Below are 25,807 nucleotides of genomic sequence, written 5' to 3'. Positions count from 1 at the left end.
ATGAGTAACTCTGGAAAACATCAAGAGATAAGGTAAAATTTATTTACCTGGCATTATTAAAATAGAAATTTTGTGTATAATTCTATCAAAGCAATATGTGTGTGTATGTGTATATATATATATATATATATATATATATATATATATATATATATATATATATAGACTGCTGCAGTTCTATCTTTAGTACCTGAGATATATGCATATTTCGTGGTCAGTAAACCTGTCTCTAGACTGTAAATAAGAGAAATAACTGCACATAACATTTCATCTTACCTACTTTATTATGCAGTAATTTTTAAAGCAAACTTCATGTAGCATAGTTCTTTATAGAATGGTTGCATAATGGGATAGGTCTATCTATCTATATATATATATATATATATATATATATATATATATATATATATATATATATATATATATATATATATATATATATATAAATTCATTTAATGATACTAAATTAAACATTTTAAAAATAAAATAATTAAGATTTACAACTTATGAAGTTAATGTTCTTAATTTAAAAAATATGGAATTTGACTGAATTTGCAGAAATAAGTAAACTTGTACACAGATTTAATTCCCTTTCTGCACAAGGTCAAAATTAGCAAAAGTAAAAGAAATTTGATTCTTTTTAAATTAAATAATTGCTCTGTAATGATTTGAAGAAATTTTGTGTTATTTTCAAAATTGTTCCAATTTCTGAGTAAACCAAAAGTGAGTGAATTAATGCTAACATCATACAGGTGCTTTGGTATTTCATTGCAAAAACTGTTCAGTCATAAAGCTTGCAATGAAAAAATAACTCCTTGCTGTGCTGGATTTAACAATCCAGTTACAGATTGTACAGATTTTGCATGCTCTTGGTGGATGATCTGTTTTCTTTGTCTCCAAGGAATGCCATATTTTATAAGGTCCAAGAGTGTCTTGTCTGCTGTGCTTACTATAAATTTGGGTGAAAGACTCTCGGCACTGACCCACACAACTCTGTATGGCATTTAATTTTTTTAAGAGGGAGCTTACGTTTATTAAGTAAATGATAACAGTGAGTAAAATTTGTCCGATCAGTGACTGCTGTAAGGGTATGGACTGAGTTTTCACCTTAGTTCAGCAGTTCATAAACTTTTTCGGTGGCAATACTGATTAGGTTTGTGGTGTTAGCCAGCCACCCATCAAATGATAAAAAAAACCACTTGGGTAGGAGATTTCAAATTATTACGGTTGATCTCGCAGCAACTCACTCAGAACATGGCAACCCAGTTTTGAGTTGTGCCCCATGTTAAGAAGTACTGCCTTGAATGGGGTATCATCTCCAAATAGCCATCTCAAAGGTATTCAACATGCTGAATAAATTAACTGTTGTTTGTTCACCAATACTGGTCACAAAATAAACATGTTTCTGTCTGTGCTGTCTCTATTTAGTGACATGCTTTTTTAGGGGATTTAATTGGAAAGGGGCGATCAGTTAGTTGTGGCAATGAAGATTGGGTGGAAAACAAAAACTTGACTGGGTTTGAGAGGTAGCTTTTTAGTGAATGTGATTAGTACATGAGGGTGGATCATGATTTAAAATGAACATGTGTATTATTCTTTCTTTTTATACACCTTGACAGGCTGTATCCACTCTCCAGCCAAGATGGATTCAGATTTGTTCCACTTCATCACGACTAGCTTCCACAGCTGCTCCAGCATCATTCAAGGTATGTATTATGTATATTTGATTTAATTGAATTGTTTGTTTGTTAGTTTTAATTTTTTTTATATTCCGTTACATGCTGTTGTAATTTAACTTTATTTACTGGATTTGACATTTTCCAGACATTCAGTTTGATCTGTTTTTCATAAACACCTAATAATAGAAACTTTGTATCTAATGCTGACCTAGTTTCTGACCTTGATTCAGAATCAGTAAGAGTTGAGGTCAACTTTGTTATAAAAAAAATTTTCTTTCCCAGCGTAAAAATCATTGGTTTTAGTCAGGGCCATACTTGGAGTACATGATGTAAAAAAAGCTTATATGTTATTCTAGAAACATGATCATGTGACCCTCATATGGGAATCTGTTTTGCATCTTAAATTAGTGTTTAACTGTTATCTATAGAGAATTTGGGCAGTCTGGCTTTAAGCCATTGACACTTAAAAGTGTTTTGTTGTGACCAGTTTGAGTTGAATTTTTTAATTTTTCTTCAAATTATTTGGATTCCAAGAGATTATTTTCCTTGGAAATACTTGTGCCCAAAATTAATTCTTGGACAAGGACAGTTATCAAAATTTACACAGAATTCAAACACTGGAATATTATTTTCTGTGATTCAACAAAGAACTATTGACACATCAGTATGATGCTGACCACAGCATATGTTATCACCTTCCATTTTAGATTTCATTTGGATTCGAACTCAGTTTCATTAGGACATCTTATTGCTTGGACTTCCATTTTTTTAATTCTTTGATTATTTTTGGATTTGATTTGTAAAACCATTAGTTCATTTTCTCATTTTTACCTTGTTTTTCTAGGGAAATAATTTATTTATTAAATTTTACAAAGCTTATTGTCTTTACTCTTTTCTTGTTACTGTTTGAAAGAGCCTAAATGTAACAGTATAAAGTGTCTGATAATGGGTGGACTGATTAGTTTTTACTCATGCTTGTATGGCTGTCATTGATTAAAGACCCTTCTATGCTGTGTTGTATCCAAATCTTTTAGTTGTTGTCAGACCCATGAAGTAGGATGCTAATGTATGTTGTAGATTTTAAAAGTTAAAGGTATGACAGGCAGAGTTAACTTATTCCGTGTGTATTGTTTGACGATGACAGATATATGCGGTAATCCATGAATTAGCTTGATAGACCACAAAATATAGTTGTGAAATTGAATGTAATATAGTCACATACCCTGGCTTTGTGAGTGAAGTACTGCTAGTGCTAGAATTACATTGTCTCATACACTCCAGAATTTGAGATACCAGCAATATTGATCGATATTATTTTTACACATTTATCAGGATGACTATTTTTTAATTTCTGGTCTTTGAACATCATTTTTTCAACATAATTACAAAAACATTTATAAAATTTATAAAAGATAATTATAAAAAATACAGATATTTAGATTTTCAGGATTAAACTAGCAAAGAAGCACTTCATCCTTTTTGAATTTGTGCACAGTATGATATGTGCTAAACTTCTCTTTCAGGCTTCAGACTTACAAATCAAACGTGCAGAAAAGTCCAAACCTAAACCCAGGGTAGAAGACCTAGTTTTTGGGGCAAACTACAGTGACCATATGCTGGAGATCGAGTACACAGCTGACAAGGGATGGGGAAAGCCAGTTATCTCCCCTTTTCACAACCTCTCCATTCATCCAGGGGTCAAAGCACTTCATTATGCTGTTGAGGTGAGCCCTTCTTAAAACATTTAGAATTTATGTCCCAACATGACAGTCATACGGGCATCTAGTGTTACACTTGGCTATCTAGCACTTTAAGTTTGCATTTTGATCAGTTTTCATGCACTGCAGTGGGGAATATCAGTGTTCCATTGATAAATTACTTCTCTAAACAGTTGTTTCTGCTTATTCCCAAGAGGTGGGGGTATTATAGTTTTTTGTCATTTGCATACATGCCAACCATTACGCTTTTGGCGTAATCATTATGCTTTTTTTCACTAAATTATGCCTTACGCGTAAACGTATATGGATTATGCTTTTTCGGTATATCCACCTTCCAAAAAATTAAATTGTTTGTTTTCTCGTTTTTATTAACATATCATTAATCCCACAGACCGTATTTTAGAAAAGACAGCGTCTATAACTACAATATAAGAGTACACTTGTCCGTGCACTTTCATAACAGTATTATGTTCTATTTATAGCAACTATCCTGTTACCCAGAAACATGCTAGTTCTGCTTTCAACTTTCGACCTCGTATTCTATTTATAGCAGCTGTACGAGTTAATGAGGACAGAACAGACTGGTTTTCTAATTTTTAATCTTTATTTAGTACAGAACCAGTCTATAGGTATTTGGCGCTAAAAAGTATAATTTATTTTAGTCGATGTATGTATGAGAGCAAAAAATCTCCTTTCAAATAATTTCACAGATGGATTAGAAAAAGGCCAAAAATAACAGAATCCTTTAAAGATGAGGACACGAGGGCAATATCATGTGACGTCTATTGCAGGCCGTTTGGAAATAATTTTACTATTTGGTGCTAAAAGTCAAATGTATTCTAGTCGATGTTTGTGTTAGACTTAGAGCACTTATATTTTTTCAAAGAATTTCACAGGTGGATCAGAAAAAGACAAAAAAAAACAAAAAATGAATCCTTCAAAGAAGAATATATGAATGGCATAATACAGCACTCCATTCTCAGGCACAGGGGCTCGTGTCGTTGCTTAAAATTGACCTGTCATACATGTACTATATAGGTTAAGCATGATGGTAAATTTTATGTGGAGAAGCACTTGAAAACAAAGAAACACATCGAATTAGCTCGTCTTACGAACTCCAATACTATGGTAACTTATCTACAGCAGAACTAAAGTGCAGACATGAAATTTATAAATGCAGAGGTGTTATTTACCAAGTTCTTAATAGAAAGATAATGAAGATCTTGCTATTGGTGCAGAAGCAAGAGAATTCATAGAACACAATTCTACTCTAGCTGTGAAGGTGTTTTATGATAATGTTAGAGATTATTATGCTACAGCCTGTGATTACATGCTCCAGAAATTCCCCTATGGAGATGAAGTGCTTTTAAATGCTTCAGTTGCTGATGTAAATGAGAGACAGTCAAAAAGCTTCAAAAGTGTTAGATTCTTTGTCAAGAGATATCCCTTTATGTTACCATCCTTATCTATCTTGGATCATCTGGAAGGAGAATTCCTGAAGTATAAAGTTGGGATTCTACCTGACAATATACTTAATGCAGATAGAGTTGATGTGCAGTGGCACCTTATTTCCCAGCTAAAAGACACAATCACTTGAAGATATAAATTTCCTCTTTGTCGGGTTATGAAAGGAATACTTTGTGCTCTACTGGTGTGCAAAACATTCATAGTCTCAGCTGGTACAAAGTGTTTTAAAATGCAACATGAAAATCTGTTGCTTTCAAAAGCTAAAAGTGCTACATATGAAAACTTGAAGCAATAAAGGATGTTAAAAGACGAGAGGGCAAATAAATCATTGTTTATTGAATTTTTAGCATGTTATGTGTGGATTCCTCTTTTTCTGCTTGGATTCCTCTTTTTGTCCACTTGGATTACACTTTTTCCTCGTCAGGGGTTGGCATGTATGCATTTGTCTGTGACAGAATCTCATTCTCACAACTAGTCCTGTGGTTTTCAGTGGATTGCCATGAATCTTAATAAATATTATGGTGATGGGACTAGTGGTTATAGGGTGTATGGTCATAGCTACAAGGTCATAAGGACTTCTGGTCATAATTTTGGTTATAATGACAGTTGGTCATGTTACTGTTGGTCATAGAATCCCAAATACATAAACTTGTTAAATTGGTTTCATGTGTCGGGTTTTCTGCAAGACCAATAAATACAGTTATATGTTTTGTTTTCTGTCTAAATCACTCACTGTATCCTCTAGGGATGCAAGATTGAGAGCCTAAAGTCCCCTTGTTTTCAGAACTGGGGGGTCAGAGTGAGCAACAACAAAAAAACCTGAGGGTGAAATTACAAATTTGGGAGTCTCTGATGATGCACAAATGAGGGTAAATAGCACTGTCACTATACAATATTGACTCTGCTTGAGTTAATTAAAAACAGGTTTTGGTTTTGTTTACTGGTTTCTGTCTTACTCATAGTAAAACTATTATTATACTGGTTTAGTGGGATGGATTTTCTGAAAAATCATTCAAAACAAGTAGTGGCTTTGTTACAGTTTTAAGACCTGTACAGATTTGGAATTTGACATTCCACCTTGATTCACAAACCTTGTACATCATGACAGAGGAAACAATGGGATTGAATTCTGCTTCTAGGAAGTTGAGAACCATTGAACAGTTTGACTAGAGCACCAAAGGGGTTGGCAGACGGGATGTTAAATGTTGCAACTGGCCTCTTCTTCCAATTACGTAGTATTCACTTTCAGTTTTCTACCTATGTCGGCCCTGCTGCTGTGTATTGCTTTCTAATGAATAAAATTCATGAAACCTACAACCATGTACTGGAAGGGGTGAAATTGTTAATTACAGATGCTGCACCGAATGTCACCTTGACTGATTTGAAATAAGCGCAATGTTGACTTTCAGATGTGCATTTCCAAATGCTAGAGTAACAGGATGTTACTTCCTTCTATAACAAAGTGTTCTCCACAAAGTTAACAAAATTGGAAATATGTATTTGTTATTTATATTGTGTGGTTTACCGTTGTTTGTCGTTGTGAGTAGACTTTTGGCAACCTGACTTATGTCATGTTTTGCCTAACTGATATTTGTCATGGTTCTAAGAAGGAAATTATATTTTCTTGAACAGGGAATCAAGACCATGGTTTTTCCATTGAAAATATTGTCGCATTTCAGTAGTGAGATAAATATATATTTGTAAACATGTATTCATACCGTTTAATAAGAGTCCTTGAGAAACTATGATCTTAGTTTAAAGTTGTGTTCAGATATAATTCTAGAGGAACTATTTAAATTATTCATTGGAATTATAAAGTGCTTATTGAATTTTTTGGTCTAAAACACTTCTTTGGGATTAATGAAAATGCATTCAAACACATTTTACATTACATTATTGTAGTACTGTAGTTCAGGATTGATAAACTTCTTGACTCACATAGATATTTAGATTGTTTGCCCATGTTCCATTTTGATATGGTTAAGGCTTTTGATATTTAGGCAGATTGACTTGGTTGAGGCTTTTGATATTCTGGCAGATTGACTTGATTGATGCTTTTGATATTCTGGTAGATTGACTTGGTTGAGGCTTTTGATATTTAGGCAGATTGACTTGGTTGAGGCTTTTGATATTCTGGTAAATTGACTTGGTTGAGGCTTTTGATATTCTGGCAGATTGACTTGATTGATGCTTTTGATATTCTGGTAGATTGACTTGGTTGAGGCTTTTGATATTTAGGCAGATTGACTTGGTTGAGGCTTTTGATGTTATGGTAGATTGACTTGGTTGAGGCTTTTGATATTCTAGCAGATTGACTTGGTTGAGGCTTTTGATGTTATGGTAGATTGACTTGGTTGAGGCTTTTGATATTCTGGTAGATTGACTTGGTTGAGGCTTTTGATATTCTGGCAGATTGACTTGGTTGATGCTTTTGATATTATGGTACATAACATGCCTGCTGTTGAACACATGATCTATTGAGCTAATTAGAGCATATGTGTATGTGGGGTTAATGTCCGTGTGGTAGAGATCACCAGTATTTGTCTGGCACTGTTTCCTATCAGTGTCTGGAATCATTGGTACTCTGCAGCTGAAGGGCTAGCATGGTTTGTGTAGTCCCCCAACTATGTGGAGATTTCTTGATGGGTTGAGAAATGACTGCATGAAGCAGAAAACCACTTTACTGCAAGGGGTTTCTGGAGCTGAACAACTTGCTCTCATCAGAGCCATACAACCAAAGGGATTTCATGGCATACTTGCATGTAGTTGCATATTTGTAGCATACTTTGGACTATCAATTCAAGTGCATATTCTTGTTAGAAACTATAATGCATAAAATTGACTATGCTAGCTACATACATATCTAGTAATTTTTATTATTATAGTTTATATTTTGAGAATTATTATGCTTGATATTGTTTACTGTAAATAATAGTTTCTTCTTCTAGTAGGATGGTTAAATCCTTATTTATTATTACATATGACTGATACCTTTGACCAAAGTCATTATGATCATATGCAGGGTTCCCACGCTATCTGGAAAAAGTCGGAGAAATTATTATTTTTCTTCCTGACCATGAAAAGTCTTTGATATTTGAAAATATTGAAGACAGTTGAAAAAAAAACGGGAATTTTTTACCACCACTTGATGCCCAAAACAATTACTTAATTGCATTGTAATTGAACTGAATATGAGTTAAATTTGTTGAGGTCTGACCAGAATGGATCGTTTGGGTGCTTGCCATAAACAAATTTGTTGAGTCACTCCAAACACTCATTGTATTAGATTCGTCTAGCATTTTGTTTCCACAGATAGCTCGAATATCCATATTTTTCCTTACATGGAAGGTATGAAAACCAGTCTAGCATCAGAAGAGGCCAACATGGTGGCGGCAAAGCTTACCAGATGGCCGTTGTTAAATTCTTTGTTAAATCAAGTCATATCTGCATGAAATCAATATGAAAATTATTTTCCCAGAAATTGAGAGTATTAAAATCTTTAAGTCGTTAATCTCCTGCAAGACAAGATAGAACTATGGCGTTTATGAAATTTGACCTAGTGCTCGAATTTTCAAATGTTGTAGAAAAAATGAAACATTAAATGAAAGTTGTATACTGATTGTAATAAAAATACAAAAATGAAAGATAACACAAAATTCTCTTTGTATATTCTGTCAACTACCACGTTGATGTGCTCTTAGCTTAATGAATCTGACTGGCCAGATTGCTGCAACAGCGGCCGGTTTCTTGTCGTCGTTCTCGAAACAAATACGTTGAGAATTTTATGTTCTTTCTGGTTTTTACAAAATTTCAGACTTTCATTTAATATCATTGATTTTTTATACAACAACATTAAAGTGGAGTTTTTTGTTGATATCATAAAACTATTGGACTTCCAATGTACATGTAGTTGTTTGAGATTTGTGAAGTCATGTGACTAGTAATGCAAATGGCGACTACAAGGTCAGGTTTCATCTATGCTGTAGTTTTGTTTGGTTTGTCAATGGATTAATGACATATCGATTAAAATGCTTGCCATTTCTGAGAAAATAAATCATTTTCCTGTTGATTTCATGCAGGTATAAGTCGTTATAACATCATTTAAAGTTTCTTGGCCTACTGGTAAGCTACTACCGTATGCAATTGCTCTGACCTCACACCCCAACCTAAATGTCCAAATGTGAAAAATGGGGTAGAATATTTGGAGGAAACCCAAAGTAGAAAATGGACTTCTGTTCATTGTAAGCCAAATATTTTGTCCAAAATGTTAAATCTCTGAGATGAACTTTGGTGCGAAACTATTACATAGTGGCATGTAGCTTGAAACATTGGTTTCAGATCTTAAATAGAACACAGAAGAAATGGGAAATTGTTGTTCCTTGTATTATATATTAAAAACAATACTAGCCCCTGTATCAATACAGGTTTGGGGACTGGCTTATCGAATTACAAGAAGACAGGTTGATTTTAAAGACAATTCAGTCCTTGTTTATGCAACAATACAATATATACAATATATAATTTTGAAGGTCTTTTGTCAAAATTTAAATCAACCCTTTTGTAAATGTTTTTTAAATGAATAATTTTTGATCAAATCGTCTTAAGGAGTTTGTTCGAAAAATATTGTTTGGGATTTTATTGGCACAGACAAATTCAGGGTTAAACTTCTTCATTACAAGATAAGATAATAATACTTTGCTTTCTTTCTTATTTTCATACTGTGATAGTAAATGTTTAATTCGTATTAACACACACACACACACACACACACATATATATTGCCATAGAATTCTTTTGACTTAAAGATTTTGAAAGGAAACAAAACTAATTTATGTTCATTATGTTTCCACATAGCAACATAAAGTATGGCAGCAAATTTATTTTAAAAGTTTTATGCAGCACATTGACTTTCATGCCAAATTATAGGATAATAGTCAGATTTGTATCGTGTGATATATTTTTTGGTTTTATACATGGTCATTAATTTTGACTTAGATGTTTTGGAGAGCTTGAAAGATAAACATCGTTAGATTTAGAAAATGCATATTTTATAATCTAAAATGTATTTTAATTCCATTCAGTAATGGTCATTCGTGAACCTTGAAGTAAAAAAAATAATTTCATCCTGGAAAACAAACCTGGAAATTTGTCTTTAGAAAAGCATTGGAAACATGGTTATATGGCTATGACCATACATCCAATATTATGACCATACATCCAATATTATGACCATCACCAGAAGATGTCGACAAATTTTTTAGCTCCTGCAATGTTTAAGAGTTATTACTTGGAGCTTTGTGTAGTTTGTGAGTGAAACTACCGTTAGAGTTTTGAGTGAATTCCTTTTGAAACAGTACATATTATGGTCATTACCAGAAGATATGCATGTTCATTGTTTCAGCCAGGACTTGCCCTTAATTTATGAGATTCACACAAAATAGACACCATGTCCCACAAAGAAAAGATATTCAATGACACAAATAAAATGGTCAGGGCACTTTTTTATCTTTAATTTCATACAGTTACACCAATATGGATTGTCAGGAAATAACCATGTACTTGATATATCCCAAAAAATGTGGGCTGCCACTGCTCAGCTCATCTTAAAAGCTCTTTTCTGATGGCACTTGGTTTAATGATCTTCTCCACTTGCTGATAGACCATACCAAAAAAGACCTTCTGTCTAAGCACAGGGACTCCACCCCTGCACAACGGTGCCAGTTTCTCCATCTTCAGGCTTGGATTATCTCAAGTAATCCATCCGTAAGGACAAGTTTTCAAGCAAGTTGCTGAGTACATCCTTCAGGCCAGGAGATACTCCATGTCCATAGTCTATGATTCCAAGTGGAAAATCTTTTGCAAATGGTACATTAGCAGACCTGCCAACCCTTATGATTTGACTATAAGTCTTACAGAAATTTTCCTTATGGAATAAAAACATAAATTATGGGAATATGATTATTGCAGTATGATCAAGATACTGGATTGTCCATGTATGATTCAGATCTGAGTTTCATATTAGATATAATAGAGTTATCAGTGAACCAGACTAACTTTACAGGAGTACCTCAGATGCTGTAAACTGCACATATCTTTAAATGCAAAATGTCTGCATGATCAGGCTTATAGAAGTTTCTGACAATGGTGTCCAGCATTCGATATGTTCAAGAGAAAAGGAACAATAAAAACTCTTGAAAAAGTTTAATAGTACAGACAAATAACATGGAATAGTCAGATTCTTGGGGGGGGGGAAGCAGGAAGGGCAGCAGATATTGAACATAATGTGTTGATTGAATATGTCTTCTGGCAGGAGAGATAATTGTTGTTGCCATGTGCAATTAAAAAAAGCCATTGATTAGGTCATATTTAGAGATGGCAAGAAGTCAATGAGTTCCATAGGGTTTGGGACTGTAGTGTATGAAACTGTACTGGAGGCAATTGAGTTTTAAGTGTACCGTAGTCCCCCTCTTGATCCTTGCAGAAAACTATTGTCAGAAAGACTCAGATAAATAATATCGTGAAAGATAAGGAAACAATTCTGCAAAAGTGGGAAGGTGAATTGGATAAAGAAAGGAAGATTATTTGAGCCAGGAGATGTTTGTTTCCAGATTTGACTGATAAGAAAAAGCAACAATTTTGTCAGTTGAATTAGGATATGACAACTTTACCGCAAGTAACGGATGGTTACACAGATTTCAAGTGCAACACAATATTAAATGTTCTGTCCTTAGTGGAGAATCAGCTGATGTTAATATTGAAGTTGTCGAAGATTGGAACAAAAGACTAAACAATATATGCAGAGGATGTGACAGCAAGGATATTTTTTATTGTGATGAGACTGGTTTGTTTTTTAGACTGTTACCAACCAAAAGTAACATGATGTGATCTGTAACATAATTATAAAGACAGTTTTAAAACTATATCAATGGCTATTCATAAGATTCTTTTGAAAATGATGAAACAGTTTGTTTTACATTTATTTCACAACATGCATGTGATTTTTTAATGAAAATATTAAATGTTTTAGAATTAAATGTACTTGTGACTTTCTTTATATGTATTTACTATTCGCATTTGTCATCCCCATCTAGAAAGGCCACCCTCATTATAAGGCCACTTCCCTGCTGCAGTAGGGGTGGCCTTATAAGAGGGGGACTACTGTACTTTAAAATTTTTTAGTTGAACATATTTACCATCATTACATCAGTCTCGAATGACACTTCTGAACAAAAGTCAGCTACGTTTAGAAGAGACCCTCATTCAGTAAGAACTGTGTTGGGGATGATTAAGATCATCTTTTATGCAGAATTAGGGCAGTAAGGTTCCATTTGGCTGCTTCTTAAAGTAAGGAGAAGGTAGGGAATGTCTTTTCCTCTTCATCAAAGGGCTCTGTTGACATTTCAATATCTGCTGTTTCTAGATGGATTATCAAACCATGAAGAGAACTTATCCGTCTTTGGCCATCTTTTTTTCATGAGTATTAAAGTCCATGAGGTCTGAGCCATTGCAACCTCATGGGCCTTTTTTACTAATTCATTATTGGAGGATGTTGCGAAGGCATATTTGGGTGGATCTGAGTATGCCTTCATGGTTACCATAATGGCTTGACATCATACTTCACCCAAACCCGAGTCTGCTCTGGTGGCCTAGTGGTTAGAGCATCTGCCTCAGATGTGGGAAGTCGTGGGTTTGATCCCTGGCTGAGTCATACCAAAGACTTACAAAAATGGTACTAACAGATACCTCGCTTGGCACTCAGCATTAAGAGGTTAGTGTTAGGACTGGTTGGCCTGGTGTCAGGATAATGTGACTTGGTGGGACATCATGCTACATGTCTGCAACATGATGTCCCAGTGCTAGGCATCACTATAAACTGCCACACTGCAGACGTCGTAGAAATATGACTGAAAAATTGTGAAAGATTCGTTAAAAATCCAAATCACACACACACATCACCCAAACCCAGCAATCCCTCTGTCAATTTCCTCCTCCTGCAATGAGAATGAGGGTTGGATTTGGGAGGTTTCTTACTGTGTAGATGAGGGTAATACCATCCCAGAATAGCAAAACTATGCAATACTGAAAGGTAAGCATTACAACGTGAGTTGATGTGTAAACATTTCTTATCTCGCATGTACTCACTGTACTCCAGTTACATTGTCATTGTGTACAAAGATGTCTATATATCAGATTCACACATCGAGCTGGTTTGTATCATTAGTGGACAGGGTCAAAGCAATTTGTTGGCTGGATTGTGCGAAAAGCAGTTGTGTTGTCACAGCAGAAATGGGAGTTACCTTTGTTCCAGTGTGACATGTATAGTTTGATATCTTAACTTATTTGCCAGTGACTTAAAGCTATGTCTGATCATACAGTTTAATCTAAGAGGAAAGATACAAGTTAATCCTGTTGCATTAGGATCAGGGGTCATTCATTATTTAAAAATCATATGTGTATAAAAGACAACAAAGTTTCAATTCATGTTACTCTAACAGTAGCCACTGAAGGTTTCTTTCCATTCCATATTCATCACAGGCATCATGCATAAACCAACTGTCTTTTGATCATGGTGAGCTGAGCAACTGGTTAGCTGAGATACTTTATAAAGTGTGGGCAGCTGTTTTCCTTTCTAAGTATAAAAGCTGGCCAAACAAAGAGTCCCCCTTCTTTTTCACATTTATATGTAAGTTGTTTTTATAATGCAAAAGAGATGGAAATTTAAAGGAACACCAATATCAATAATCATTTATTTCATTAAATAAAACAAGCAACTCTTCCATAGAAGGATATAGAGCACAAATTTGAGAAAATATCTAATTGTCGAAACAATTTAGATATGCTGGATTATAAGTTCTCTTTAGTTTTAAGAGTTTTTTCCAATTAATATATGTGTTAAAATGAAATTATATTGAACAATAGTGCCAAATACAATTACACTGTGAACATATGCAGTAGAAATCATATACATTTTATCTTTTAAATGATTTTGTAACAAACAACGGTAATTTGCAAAGTTTTCTTACCCATGTAGTTTTTGGCAGTGAAAATGGCATTCTGAATATATAAAGCCTGTATTATGCTGAAAATGGCATTAAACCCTATAACAACAACAACAGTAATAATGTTAATGGTATTCAGTTCATGGAATTCATTTGAAAGGTGAACCAGCAAACAGATGTAGCCAGTGTACAAAGGCCAGTTTGGCCTTTTTCCAACATTTGACTGCTACTGACATGTTTGACTGTATATTAGAATTTTAGTGCAGAAATAAAGTACATAATGGATAAAGTAAAGGATGGTCTGCATATAATTTGTGAACAGATTCTCAGATTTTTTGTGAAACTGCCATAGTGAGAATATATCCAAGCAAGAAGAACCTCCTTTGAACAGTGCTTCTTCTAAGGGTGCAAGATTGAGAGTAGAAAATCACCTTGCTGTCAGAAATGTGGGTCAGATTCAACAGTGGGGGTCTCTGATGTACATATGAGGTTAAAGGGAAACTGAAGTACAGAAGTACTTTGAAGATAGAGTCCTCTCAAATAAGATAAATAAATATCCCCTGTCAATATCAACATCAATTTATTATGCAACAAAAAAATGTTTCTCATTGCTGACCTTTGCACTCCCCACCCCCCTTTGGATTAAAGTAGAAAAAAATACCTAAAATTGATTTATGCCAGTTTAGCCCAGTGTTTGAAGTGCTTAGTACATTATATTTATTAATATTTATAATATCTGTAATGTTTATAAAAAAAATACCTACCTACCCTAATTTTAAAACCAGGGCAATAGGAAACAAACCCATTCTGTTTTTTGGTCTAATATATATTCCCTCTGAAATAAGACTAAACTTGTAGATGAGAGTCCTTCTGTCAGTATGGACATCAAAATCATAATATCCAGTCTGTCAGTATGGACATCAAAATCATAATATACAGTCTCATTATGGACATCAAAATCATAATATACAGTCTGTCATTATGGACATCAAAATCATAATATACAGTCTGTCAGTATGGACATCAAAATCATAATATCCAGTCTCATTATGGACATCAAAATCATAATATACAGTCTGTCAGTATGGACATCAAAATCATAATATCCAGTCTGTCAGTATGGACATCAAAATCATAATATACAGTCTGTCATTATGCACATCAAAATCATAATATACAGTCTGTCAGTATGGACATCAAAATCATAATATCCAGTCTCATTATGGACATCAAAATCATAATATACAGTCTGTCAGTATGGACATCAAAATCATAATATCCAGTCTGTCAGTATGGACATCAAAATCATAATATACAGTCTGTCATTATGCACATCAAAATCATAATATCCAGTCTGTCAGTATGGACATCAAAATCATAATATAGTCTCATTATGGACATCAAAATCATAATGGTGGCGCTCACCAGATAATATGTACTTTTGAGAGAGTGACGTATGTAAGGTGAAGTAGTTCGCATTTAAAACATGCACAGTGGAGAGAATGTTTGCATATCTCTATGCTACATTAATGTAATGTGGATGATATTTCTTTTGGATATTGTACTTTTGGAAATTTTACATGATTTAAGCACACTGCTAACTAAAATGACTGCTCCCTTGTGTTAAAAAATCAGTCTGAATTAGTCTAAAGTACATTATACATAGCAGCTATTAAAATAGGGAAAATGAATTTTGCCAGACTAGACAATACCAGCTTCTGAAAGTGCAATGAATGAATTACCAAATATATAAAATGTAAAAAAAAGTTATCGGCTCTTTTTTATACAATTGACCTCTGAAGTTCAGGAAGTGAAAATGACCAAGTAGAGCTAGCACTTTTTTGAAAGGTGCACATTTGAAGTAAGGCCAAGCTGTATACTCTATAACCCATAGTACACCCATCAATCATACACCAAATTAAAGGGAATTAAAGGTTCTTTGCATTATACCTAAGATATACAAGGTCTTTTTTAAATAGCCAGTATAACCAGTGAGGAAAGCCGGGGACATTCTTTTTCTTTAAATTCCTAACCCTATGCAAAATGCGAAACTGTATAGCGCCACCAATATACAGTCTGTCATTATGGACATCAAAATCATAATATCCAGTCTGTCAGTATGGACATCAAAATCATAATATCCAGTCTGTCATTATGGACATCAAAATCATAATATACAGACTGTCAGTATGGACATCAAAATCATAATATACAGTCTGTCACAGATCCATATGTATATGAATGCCTCAAAAATAGGAATGAAACTGTTTCTTGATGCTGCCTGCAAAGAGGCAAGATGGAAATATGGATCTAAGAAAACAGGTCATACATACTGGCAATACATTTTTGAGTAGTGTTAAGATCAGTTCTCTAGAGGTGGCAACATTTGTACACCCCTTGTACTATGGTGTCATATTTACAGTTACAGTAAAATTGCATTAATGTTTTTGGTTTAAAGTTTTTTTTCATTTGTTTGAACTTGAACTTTCTTCGTACTTGGAATCAGTCATTATGAAGTCAAGACAATTCATTCAGCAACATGCCTACTCACCTCTTTGACAATGTGGTCATTGTCACAGTCATCTAACATTTTCTTCATTTAATATAATATTAACAAAAGCACTTAAGGTATTTTGTTGATACCTGGGATGAAGCATTAGTAAAGTATAGACTTTTCATTCAGTGAAATGCGCACAAAACAGACAGACCTCTGGGTAAGGGTAACATGTTTTACAATATCACTTTAATCTTCAAGTCGTGGCCTTGCTTCATCTTGAAACTCAATTTTTAGCTCTACCGGCACAAGCACCAGTCAAGCTTGTGGTATGGCCCTGTATACATGTGTGTTTGTCATGTGTCCATCATCAGTTGCTACTTTGAACTGTTCAAAAACCGCTGCACCAGTTGTTGCCAATTTGTCATTGAACATGGTCACTGTTACTAAAATGCATGCATAAAAATACTTTAAAAAAGATGCTTCATCAGAATTTTACCAAATTTGTAGAAATCAGTCTGGCATGAAGTAGTTTAAAATTTATACAAATGATACTAATGCACAATCAGATATAGCTGCCATTACTAAAAATAACAAAACCTATCCCAGACTTGGCACAAAGTATCCTGTCAATAAAGATCTTTAAAATAACTTAACTGATACCAGTCTGCCATTAAACATGGGTGTCATTACAAGAAATAGAAAAATCTTAAAGCACTTGTTCTCCAAAATTGCTGAAAGATTTGGATCAGATTTGACAGAATAAACATCCTAGCATGAATACCTTTCCAGTTTTTAAAATTTATGCCAATCCATCTTCAAATATGGCAGTCATTACAAAAATTGTTAAATAGAATTTGACAAAACTTGATAAAATCCATCCTGGAATAAAAAATTGAATGGTTTTGTAAATAATGATAATTTGCCATCATATATGGCCATCATTGCTAAAAATAGGAAAACCTTTTGAACTATTTCCTTCTCAAACACCCCTCAACATAATTGACCAAGTGGGATAGAAAGCGTTCTGGTATAGAGGGCTTTCACTTTTGTAAAATGATGCCATCTACCATCAAATCTCAACTATTATTAACAACAGCAGAAGCTTCAACGACTTCACAGAAACTGCTAGACAGAATTTGACCCAATTTAACAGAAAGCATCCTGGTATAGAATGCTTTCAGATTTATACAAATGATATCAGTGCACTGTCAAAATACGACCATCATTAATAAAAAATAAAAAATGTTTAGGCAACTCTGAAAATGTGCTCATCAGAATTAGTCCAAACTTTGCAGAAAGCATCATGGCATAAAGGGCTTTCAAACTTTTACAAGTTGATGCCAATCTACCATTGAATATGGGCCCCATGACTAAAATCAGAAAAAATATTTAAACATCTTTTCAGAATTTCAACAGAAAGCATTCTGCTGTGGAGGACTTTCAAATTGATACTGACAATGTCGATTCCACATCAGATACGGCCACCATTCCTTATAAATAATTGCTTAACAGAATTTGACAATGTCCTGGCTTACACACATTATATGATTCTGCCATTATACATGATTGCTGTTACAAAAATAATAAAAACATTTGCATAGTTTTATATAAAAAGCTGCAATACAGAATTTGGCCAGCTTTGACACAAAGTTTCCTGAAAATGGGGCCATACAGTATTGGACAAATTATTGTGATGTGCAATCAGATTTGGATGAAAGTTCAAAAACTTGAGAAACCCAGAAACAGTTGTGTTCCTAGCATAAGCAATCCAAAGTATTGGAAGAAATTTCTTTCGTAAATCACCCTACTGTCCCAGATTTCTTGGCCAACTGCTCTTGCATTTGGCTAATGCGCAAATGAGCAACCTTGCTCAGTTAGACTTGTTCAATATGGCTTAGCAAAATATTTTATAAAAATCAGCAACACCACCCCACCCTACCACCGGCACTTGCACCTTGTAAGGTTGAAATTTTATTCACTTTTCACATTTTTATATTTTTTTCTTCAGTTGTTTGAAGGCCTGAAAGCATACCATTGTGTAGATAATAAGATACGTCTCTTCAGGCCAATGGAAAACATGAAAAGGTTGCTGAGTACAGCAGAGAGACTCTGTCTTCCAGTAAGTATGGCAGAGATGACATACATTTGATTTGAATAGATTCATTTTGATGTTTTATAATCAGAGCTCTAGGTAAGCAAACATATTTGTGTTTTACATAAAACAAATTTGCTAACAACACATAATGGAATTTTTATGGATTCAAATTATGTAAAACAATCTAATTTTAAGCATTGAGTCATATGTTGTCAGCATGTTACACAGGACTCACTCAGACAAAGTCATGCAGCTGAATTCAGCATGAAAAAGCTTTGGTTACTAAGTCGTTTTGATGTCCTTGTCAAAGGCATGAATTTCTTGAGTTAGATTTGGTCCTGCATTGTTTTTTTGGGTTGTTTTTTTATTATTTTTGGGGGGTGTTACCAAAATAACCAGTCAGATTTATTAGAAATGCAGTTTGTTCCAAACTAGAGAGTAAAATTAAAAAATATTCCCCATTTCTCCTTTTTGATATGTACCTTGAATGAAAATGTGTTGTGATAAATCTTTCTTTATTATTTGATAGTTCACCTTAGGAACATTGTGCTAGCATTATGATCAGTAGTAACATTTTACAACACCAACTCCTTTTTGCAGCGAATTTTGCCGTCAAACCTTGCTAAATACATGGAAATCTACTGACTGTTGGAATAATTTTCAGTGTAGAATCGCATGTTCTGGGTATCCTTGATAATGACTGCATTAAATATACAGTCATTAGTTAGGTTACATTGAAAGTTGATCTTAGGGTATAAACTATACATAATCAGGGCTCAGGAACCATTCATCCTCATCCTGACTGCATAAAATTTGGTTGTGTCAAGGAAAACTTGAGTTCTTACTCAATATGCGTGCATTTTCTACCCATGGTAGCTATGAAGCTCAACATTGCTTAGCATCAAGTATGTACCAACTATCAATGGCCTTTGTCTGTTTTCTCTAAATGGAGTCCAGAAGATGTTGCAAATTAAGACGTATTGCTTTTTACACAAGCACCTGATGCAAAAACTTCATGCAAAAATGGGTTCAAATCGTGAAAGTTTTAAGAGTGAAGATGGCCTCTTAGCATGAAACTTGCACTGGGTGCCAGTGATTTTTTTTATTAAGAGCGTAAGTAATGATGTGATAAGCTAAGTAATTTCTGTTGTAACTTGCTTGTTGCGGGGAATGCATGGAGAAAAAAATTACCTGAGATCTGCGTAAGTAGATTTTAAGAAAGAATTCAGTCCTTCTTTTTATATTAAGGTATATAATTTTGAAGAGTTTCTTGTCACAGTTTAAAACAGTCATTTATTTAAAAAACACTTCTTCATTCCAACATATGCAGTTAAGCAGAGTAAAGTTAGCATTTTTTTATTCTGTAAATTAAAATGAGTTATTGAAAATTTAGTGAATATCAGTAGGAATACTTGTAGAGTTAATATCCTGTGGTTTAGAACATGGTCATTTATCTAATTGAGATGTTATGGGAGAGTCTTAAAATGGGTTTTGATTTTCTAAGCCAGCCTTTGCCTTCATCTCACCTAACAGTTTCCAAGAGAGAAGGCAATAATAAAATAATAACAAATTATTTCTCTTCAGACATTTGACGGCAGAGAATTCCTCAAATGTATTAAGAAGCTGGTCAGCGTTGACAGTGAATGGGTGCCACGTTCTTTAGAAAGCTCACTCTATATTCGTCCCACCTTTATAGGCACAGAGGTATTTGTTCCTATTTATTCATACGCATATAATTTTACTTTGATTCATTTTCCTGTTTTGATCAAATTGATTATTTCAGTAAGAGTTGGAGATGACAAATTTCATCTAGAAATGATGAGGATTACCCATTCAGAGGATCAGCATCCATTTAAAACTAGTAACCAAGAGCCCATCAAATCTCTATACATTTCCAAATCAATCTGTTCAATGGATTTAAGTCCCTACTGCAATAGCAGTAGCATAGTTTTGAATTTGTACATACTGAATCTGTTTTAAAACAATATCATACAAACTATTTAACTGAAATTTGACATTCTTTGCCATGGTTATAATTAAATAACCTGCATAGATTTTCCAACCATGATGGCAGTTTTCATTATTGTTGTTCGTTGTTGTTCATTTTGCACATTTTTGAACCTTTTGGACTTGGAATGTTTTGACAAAAGATCTTTTAGCACATTGAAGTATAAATGATTTGAGGTAGACAAATGAAAGCATTTACACTTATTTGTATTTGATATAGATGAACTGCTCAGATTTTCAGTTACTAACAGCAGATTTTCATTGTTCGAAGCATATTTTTCAGACAAACTTTTGTGACAAAAGCACATTTTTTTAAACTTCAGGACATGAACATTTTTTTCAACAATAACCATCTTAGCTCAATTAGGGAAACTCTTCTTGAGGGTAGACAAATGGAATTTGGTACACATATTTATTTTCATATCCAGATACCAAAACTAAAATGTAAGGCGTCATAGAAGTTAAATCTTTTGTAAATATTTTAATGTTTTAATCTCATTCTCAGCAGTCAGCATGATTTTTAAAAAAATCAGTTTTGGACAAATGAAACGTGAGGTAAACAACTGAAATAATTATTTGTTATATGTGGATGACATAATTTTGATTTTCATGATATATTTTTTTATTATTTTGTTTGGTATGTAGTGGGAGCAAACACAAATCTTGTTTAGTAGTGAATTGATTATTTGCTATGGAATAGCTTCATTGTGGTCCATCAGCAGAGGAAACTAGGGTCACAGAGGAGATGGTTTCAGGAAGCTTTATTGTGCCTGCCAGCAGAGGAAACCAGGGTCACAGAGGAGATGGTTTCAGGAAGTGTTATTGTGCCTGCCAGCATAGGTAACCAGGGTCACAGAAGGATGGTTTCAGGAAGTTTTATTGTGCCTGCCAGCATAGGAAACTAGGGTCACAGAGGGGTTGGTTTCAGGAAGCTTTATTGTGCCTGCCAGCAGAGGAAACCAGGGTCACAGAGGGGATGGTTTCAAGAAGCTTTATTGTGCTGCCAGCAGAGGAAGCCAGGGTCACAGAGGAGATTGTTTCAGGAAGCTTTATTGTGCCTGCCAGCAGAGGAAACCAGGGTCACAAAGGGGATGGTTTCAGGAAGCTTTATTGTGCCTGCCAGCAGAGGAAACCAGGGTCACAAAGGGGATGGTTTCAGGAAGCTTTACTGTACTTCAGAAGTAATATAATTTTTTTTAGTTGAATGACTTTTCTAAGTTAGTCCTCTTACATGTAAATTTATATAGTTCCGTGTTCATGTTATTTTTCAGCCAACATTAGGAGTGAGCAAATCCAACTCATCCCTCTTGTATGTCTTAATTGGACCTGTTGGACCATATTTTAAAACAGGGTTCAAGCCTGTGTCCCTGCTAGCTGATCCTCAGTTTGTAAGGGCATGGCCAGGTGGTGTAGGAGGCTACAAGACAGCCAGGTGAGGGTGTGTATATGTGTGAAGATTGATATTGGATAAATTTCTATCTCTATGAAGTATATACTAAAGGAAGGAAACATTGCGTGAAAGTTCCAGGATATACACATTAAAGAGCATAAAGTGTTCAGACACATTTATATGTAGAAAATTTTTCGAACATTTACTTCAAGTGATTATTTTTATTATGTTCAACTATTTAAAGAAACACTAGCATTGTTGTTGCTGCCCCATTTGCATGGTTACATTTTTGTACAGCATCTCTTTAAAAAAATTAATTTACACCCTTTGTATGACTGTTGTCCTGTAAAACAGTTTTGGGACTGGACGGCCAATTGACTAGACACTATGTGATATATGGTCTATGGGGTGTATGACAATATGATTTGCCCCTTTGTATACTAAGCTGCCAGTAACATGTAATTTTCAGTAACTATGGTCCAACAGTGTATGTGAGCAACTATGCAACACAGAAGGGCTGTCAGCAGGTTCTCTGGCTTTTTGGAAATGATCACCAACTAACCGAAGTAGGGACCATGAATCTCTTCACATTCTGGGTTAATGAGCAGGGAGGTAAGTATCAGCACAAGGTATTTTGGTGGTCTAGTCAGTTGGAGTGCTGTTTCTTGGACTTAGAGAATTTCCACCTCTTTTAGGGCATTAGACCATTGTTCCTCTATCTTAGTCCAGCAAATAGCCAGGATATAATATTTAAGTAGTGTCTGCATTCCATCATATGGCTTGAAATTTGGTTAAGGAAGAGTCCATTTGATTTTGGAGTCATAAAAGCTGAAATTTTAATGTCATCCGATGAAAAAAGAAAAATGGTTTCTGCACATTAACTTAAGTTCTTAACTATCTACAGTTACCACACATCGGTTGGCTTGCACTTGGAGTAAGAGAGAAGGTCCTATCGATGTCATGGTCAAAAGGCCAGATCATAGTGACTGAAAAGAAATGGTTTCTGCACAATGACATTAGTTCAACCTACATCCCAAGACTAAACTTTGTGTATGACTTGTACTTTGGGTAAGGAAGAAGTCTGTTGATTTAGGGGTGGGGGGTCAAAAAGTCAAATATCTAGGTTCCTGAAAGAAGAAAAATGTGTTTTTATACAAATATTGAAATTACTACCCATATACCTTCACAGATTGTAGATGTATTTCAGATTGGATGAGAATACCATCTGAATTTTGGAGTTAAAAGGTCAAAAGTCAAAATTATATGCTGAGGAAAAACTTTTTTTGCATAATAAATTAATAGTTTTTGACCAAACTTGGTGAAAGGTTTGCATTTAAGGTATTGAAGAGGCAAGCTGATTTTTGGGTTAAAAAGTGAAAGGTCATGATCTTTGTAGTTCAAAGAAAATCTCAATGTGAAGCTACCAACCAAAGCTTGCCAGTAGCTTTTGATGGGTCGGTGGGATTTCCCTGGGTTTTCCTGGGTTCTTCCTTCATCTGATATAATGGCTTTATATAGCCTATCATGTGCTGAAAAATGGCATTAAAAATACAACAAGAACAATGAACTAATCACTGCAGTTACAGGGGGACTTTCCATATTTAATTTAGCCTAGCTGTCAGTGTGAATGATGTAATGGACTAACAAATCAGGGGACCAAGATTGACAAATTACTGGCCTATAATCAATCAGGAGACCAAGATTGACAAGTTACTGGCCTATAACCAATCAGGAGACCAAGTTTGACAAGTTACTGGCCTATAACCAATCAGAAGACCAAGATTGACTAGTTACTGGCCCATAATCAGGAGACTAAGATTGACTAGTTACTGGTCTATAACCAATCAGGAGACCAGGATTGACTAGATACTGGCCATATATTTCAGTCAGTGGGGAATCAACATTTTCAGAAGAAATGGTGGGTGCAGACAATTGGTGTTTTATTATATTGTGTTGCTCACTATTTTAAAAGTTAAAAGTGCTCAGATTCATTTTTAAAGTTAATTTCATATTGATCTTACATTATTTTCAAGATTTCACATTTTATGTTTGTAGTTTTTAAATGTACTTGTCTCATTCAGCAACCACTTTTAAAGGTTTTGCTTACATTATGTTTACTGTTGTTTTCTAAGTTGTAACCAAATACACCACTACTCAATAATTCGCGAACCTGCTTATAACGCGGAGTAAGGCATGGATCCATTTTTTTAAACCCAGAAATACCCCAAAAATTGATCCCTATTTGTTGAATTTGAAGAAAGTCGTGATCAAAATTGGTAACGGAAACTTTGATGTATCGCTCGTTTTATCGTCAAAAACGGTAGATATGACCAGGAAATTTTAATCAACACTATGAAATATCAAATTAAAAAATAGGTCATACAATTTTTTACATTTTCTTTCCAAATGACATTCCCTGTACACTGCAACAATATGTAAAGAAATTTTGATCAATGAAAATGTCACTTACGCCGAGTGGAGGCAGTACTTTAATAAAGAAATATAAATTAAATAATTTTTTTTATCATTTGAAATTTGTGTTCTAGTTCTATCTTTTAGCTCCTTTTAAGTGTAATCGTCATAAGTGCAATGTATCCTCTTGTAATTAAATGTAAAATGCGCCTATCTACCGTAACTGATGTGTCTGCTAGCGTTTCTCTGAGAACCTCATTAAGTGCCGACAGTGTTTTGATAACTGACTTCCAGAAGTATTTGTTGTATTGTTGCACTGAATTAAAAGCTGGCCTCCTTTGTATTATCATGTTAATTATGTCTTTTGAATATAAAAAAAAGGAGGTGGAATAAAAGAAAAGTTAAAAGACACAAAAATCCTACTAACTTAAAATCTAGCGGCCTCAGACATATGTTGGGTGAATTCATTTCATTTGATCAGTCAAACACTGTTATAAACGTTATTGTGGATGTAACATAAACTAACTTAAATTAACCGACTCATTTATAACTTGATCAAAGATAACAAGGCAGCCAAGCAAAATGAATACTTCGTAAAATAAAGAGCTTGATATCACAGATACGTACCATTGTGGGCAAGCGAGTTTCAGATAATTCTTGAACTGGCACTTAGAGATATCCTCAGGGATGATAAGAAATTTCATTATTACTTCAATGAAATCACGACATCAATATTGTACTAATTGAACAATTAAAAAAAATTGAGTTTTGACATAGACGTGTCATGCAATAAATATCGCATGTTTTTGAAAAAAAAAGGAATCTTGTTTGATGGTGTATTAACAGTTAGTCTAGTTCCCTGCTTGTGGACTCCCAATTTGGCAGGATACTACTAAACAACACTACAGGAACCAGACTCATCAAGAAAACAAAAACCAGTGACATAATACACAGATTTTTCACATACATGTGATGGTTGTTCAAACCAGTTGGAACGATCTTTCATGTGTTGGATATTTTGAAAATAAATGTTATTTAACCAGAATAACGAACAACTTCATTAGTAAAAGCACGTTATTAAAAATTATTATCAACGTGATTGTAAAATGAGGATTCGGTCATTAAACAGCCCAGTTCCCTAAAGCTCCCCCCCCAATTTTCTCATTGTTAAAGCATATTTTTCCTTCAATTTTTGGAGGTCCCTCTGTAACTGGCGCCTCGCTTATAGTGCAGTCTATGTTTGTGAACTCTGTTGTGCACAAGTTATTGAGAGAGATGTGTATGTTGAGGGCTTCTAGAGTTCAAGACCGTATCTTTCATTGGACATACCTTGAAATGGCTGATATGAGTTTTTAAAACCGCTTGTCTGATGAATGAGCATCTTAAAAAAATATATAAAAAGCTACCGTATATATTCACCAGTAAGTGGGATCCGGCTGCAGACAACATAGACCCTGATTTGCTGTTGCACAGTGTGTCAGCAGATTAGGGTCAGTGCTGTTTGTTCTACAGATTAGTCCCTACAAATTGTATAGACAGATCT

General features: G+C 34.4%; 1 protein-coding gene across 2 annotated transcripts in view; it reads left to right on the top strand.

The window, feature by feature from the left end:
• The window catches only part of LOC149787652 (branched-chain-amino-acid aminotransferase, cytosolic-like), a 54,765-nt gene that overhangs the window by 4,417 nt on the left and 24,541 nt on the right, over positions 1-25,807 (top strand). For both annotated transcript variants that reach the window (XR_016424082.1, XM_089973843.1), the window contains exons 2-7: positions 1,620-1,706; positions 3,203-3,403; positions 18,369-18,479; positions 20,040-20,159; positions 21,734-21,894; positions 22,322-22,464. Coding sequence is in view for 1 of the 2 variants with exons in the window: in XM_089973843.1 (XP_089829969.1) it covers positions 1,620-1,706; positions 3,203-3,403; positions 18,369-18,479; positions 20,040-20,159; positions 21,734-21,894; positions 22,322-22,464 (823 nt within the window). In the remaining variant the exon portion in view is untranslated. The remainder of the gene's footprint in view (positions 1-1,619; positions 1,707-3,202; positions 3,404-18,368; positions 18,480-20,039; positions 20,160-21,733; positions 21,895-22,321; positions 22,465-25,807) is intronic.

This window comes from Sinohyriopsis cumingii, chromosome 11 (assembly GCF_028554795.1).
Source record: "Sinohyriopsis cumingii isolate HCF-2022 chromosome 11, ASM2855479v2, whole genome shotgun sequence".
Lineage (NCBI taxonomy): Eukaryota > Metazoa > Mollusca > Bivalvia > Unionida > Unionidae > Sinohyriopsis > Sinohyriopsis cumingii.
Note: the sequence above shows the minus strand (reverse complement) of the source record. Positions and strands in the feature narration are given on the sequence as shown.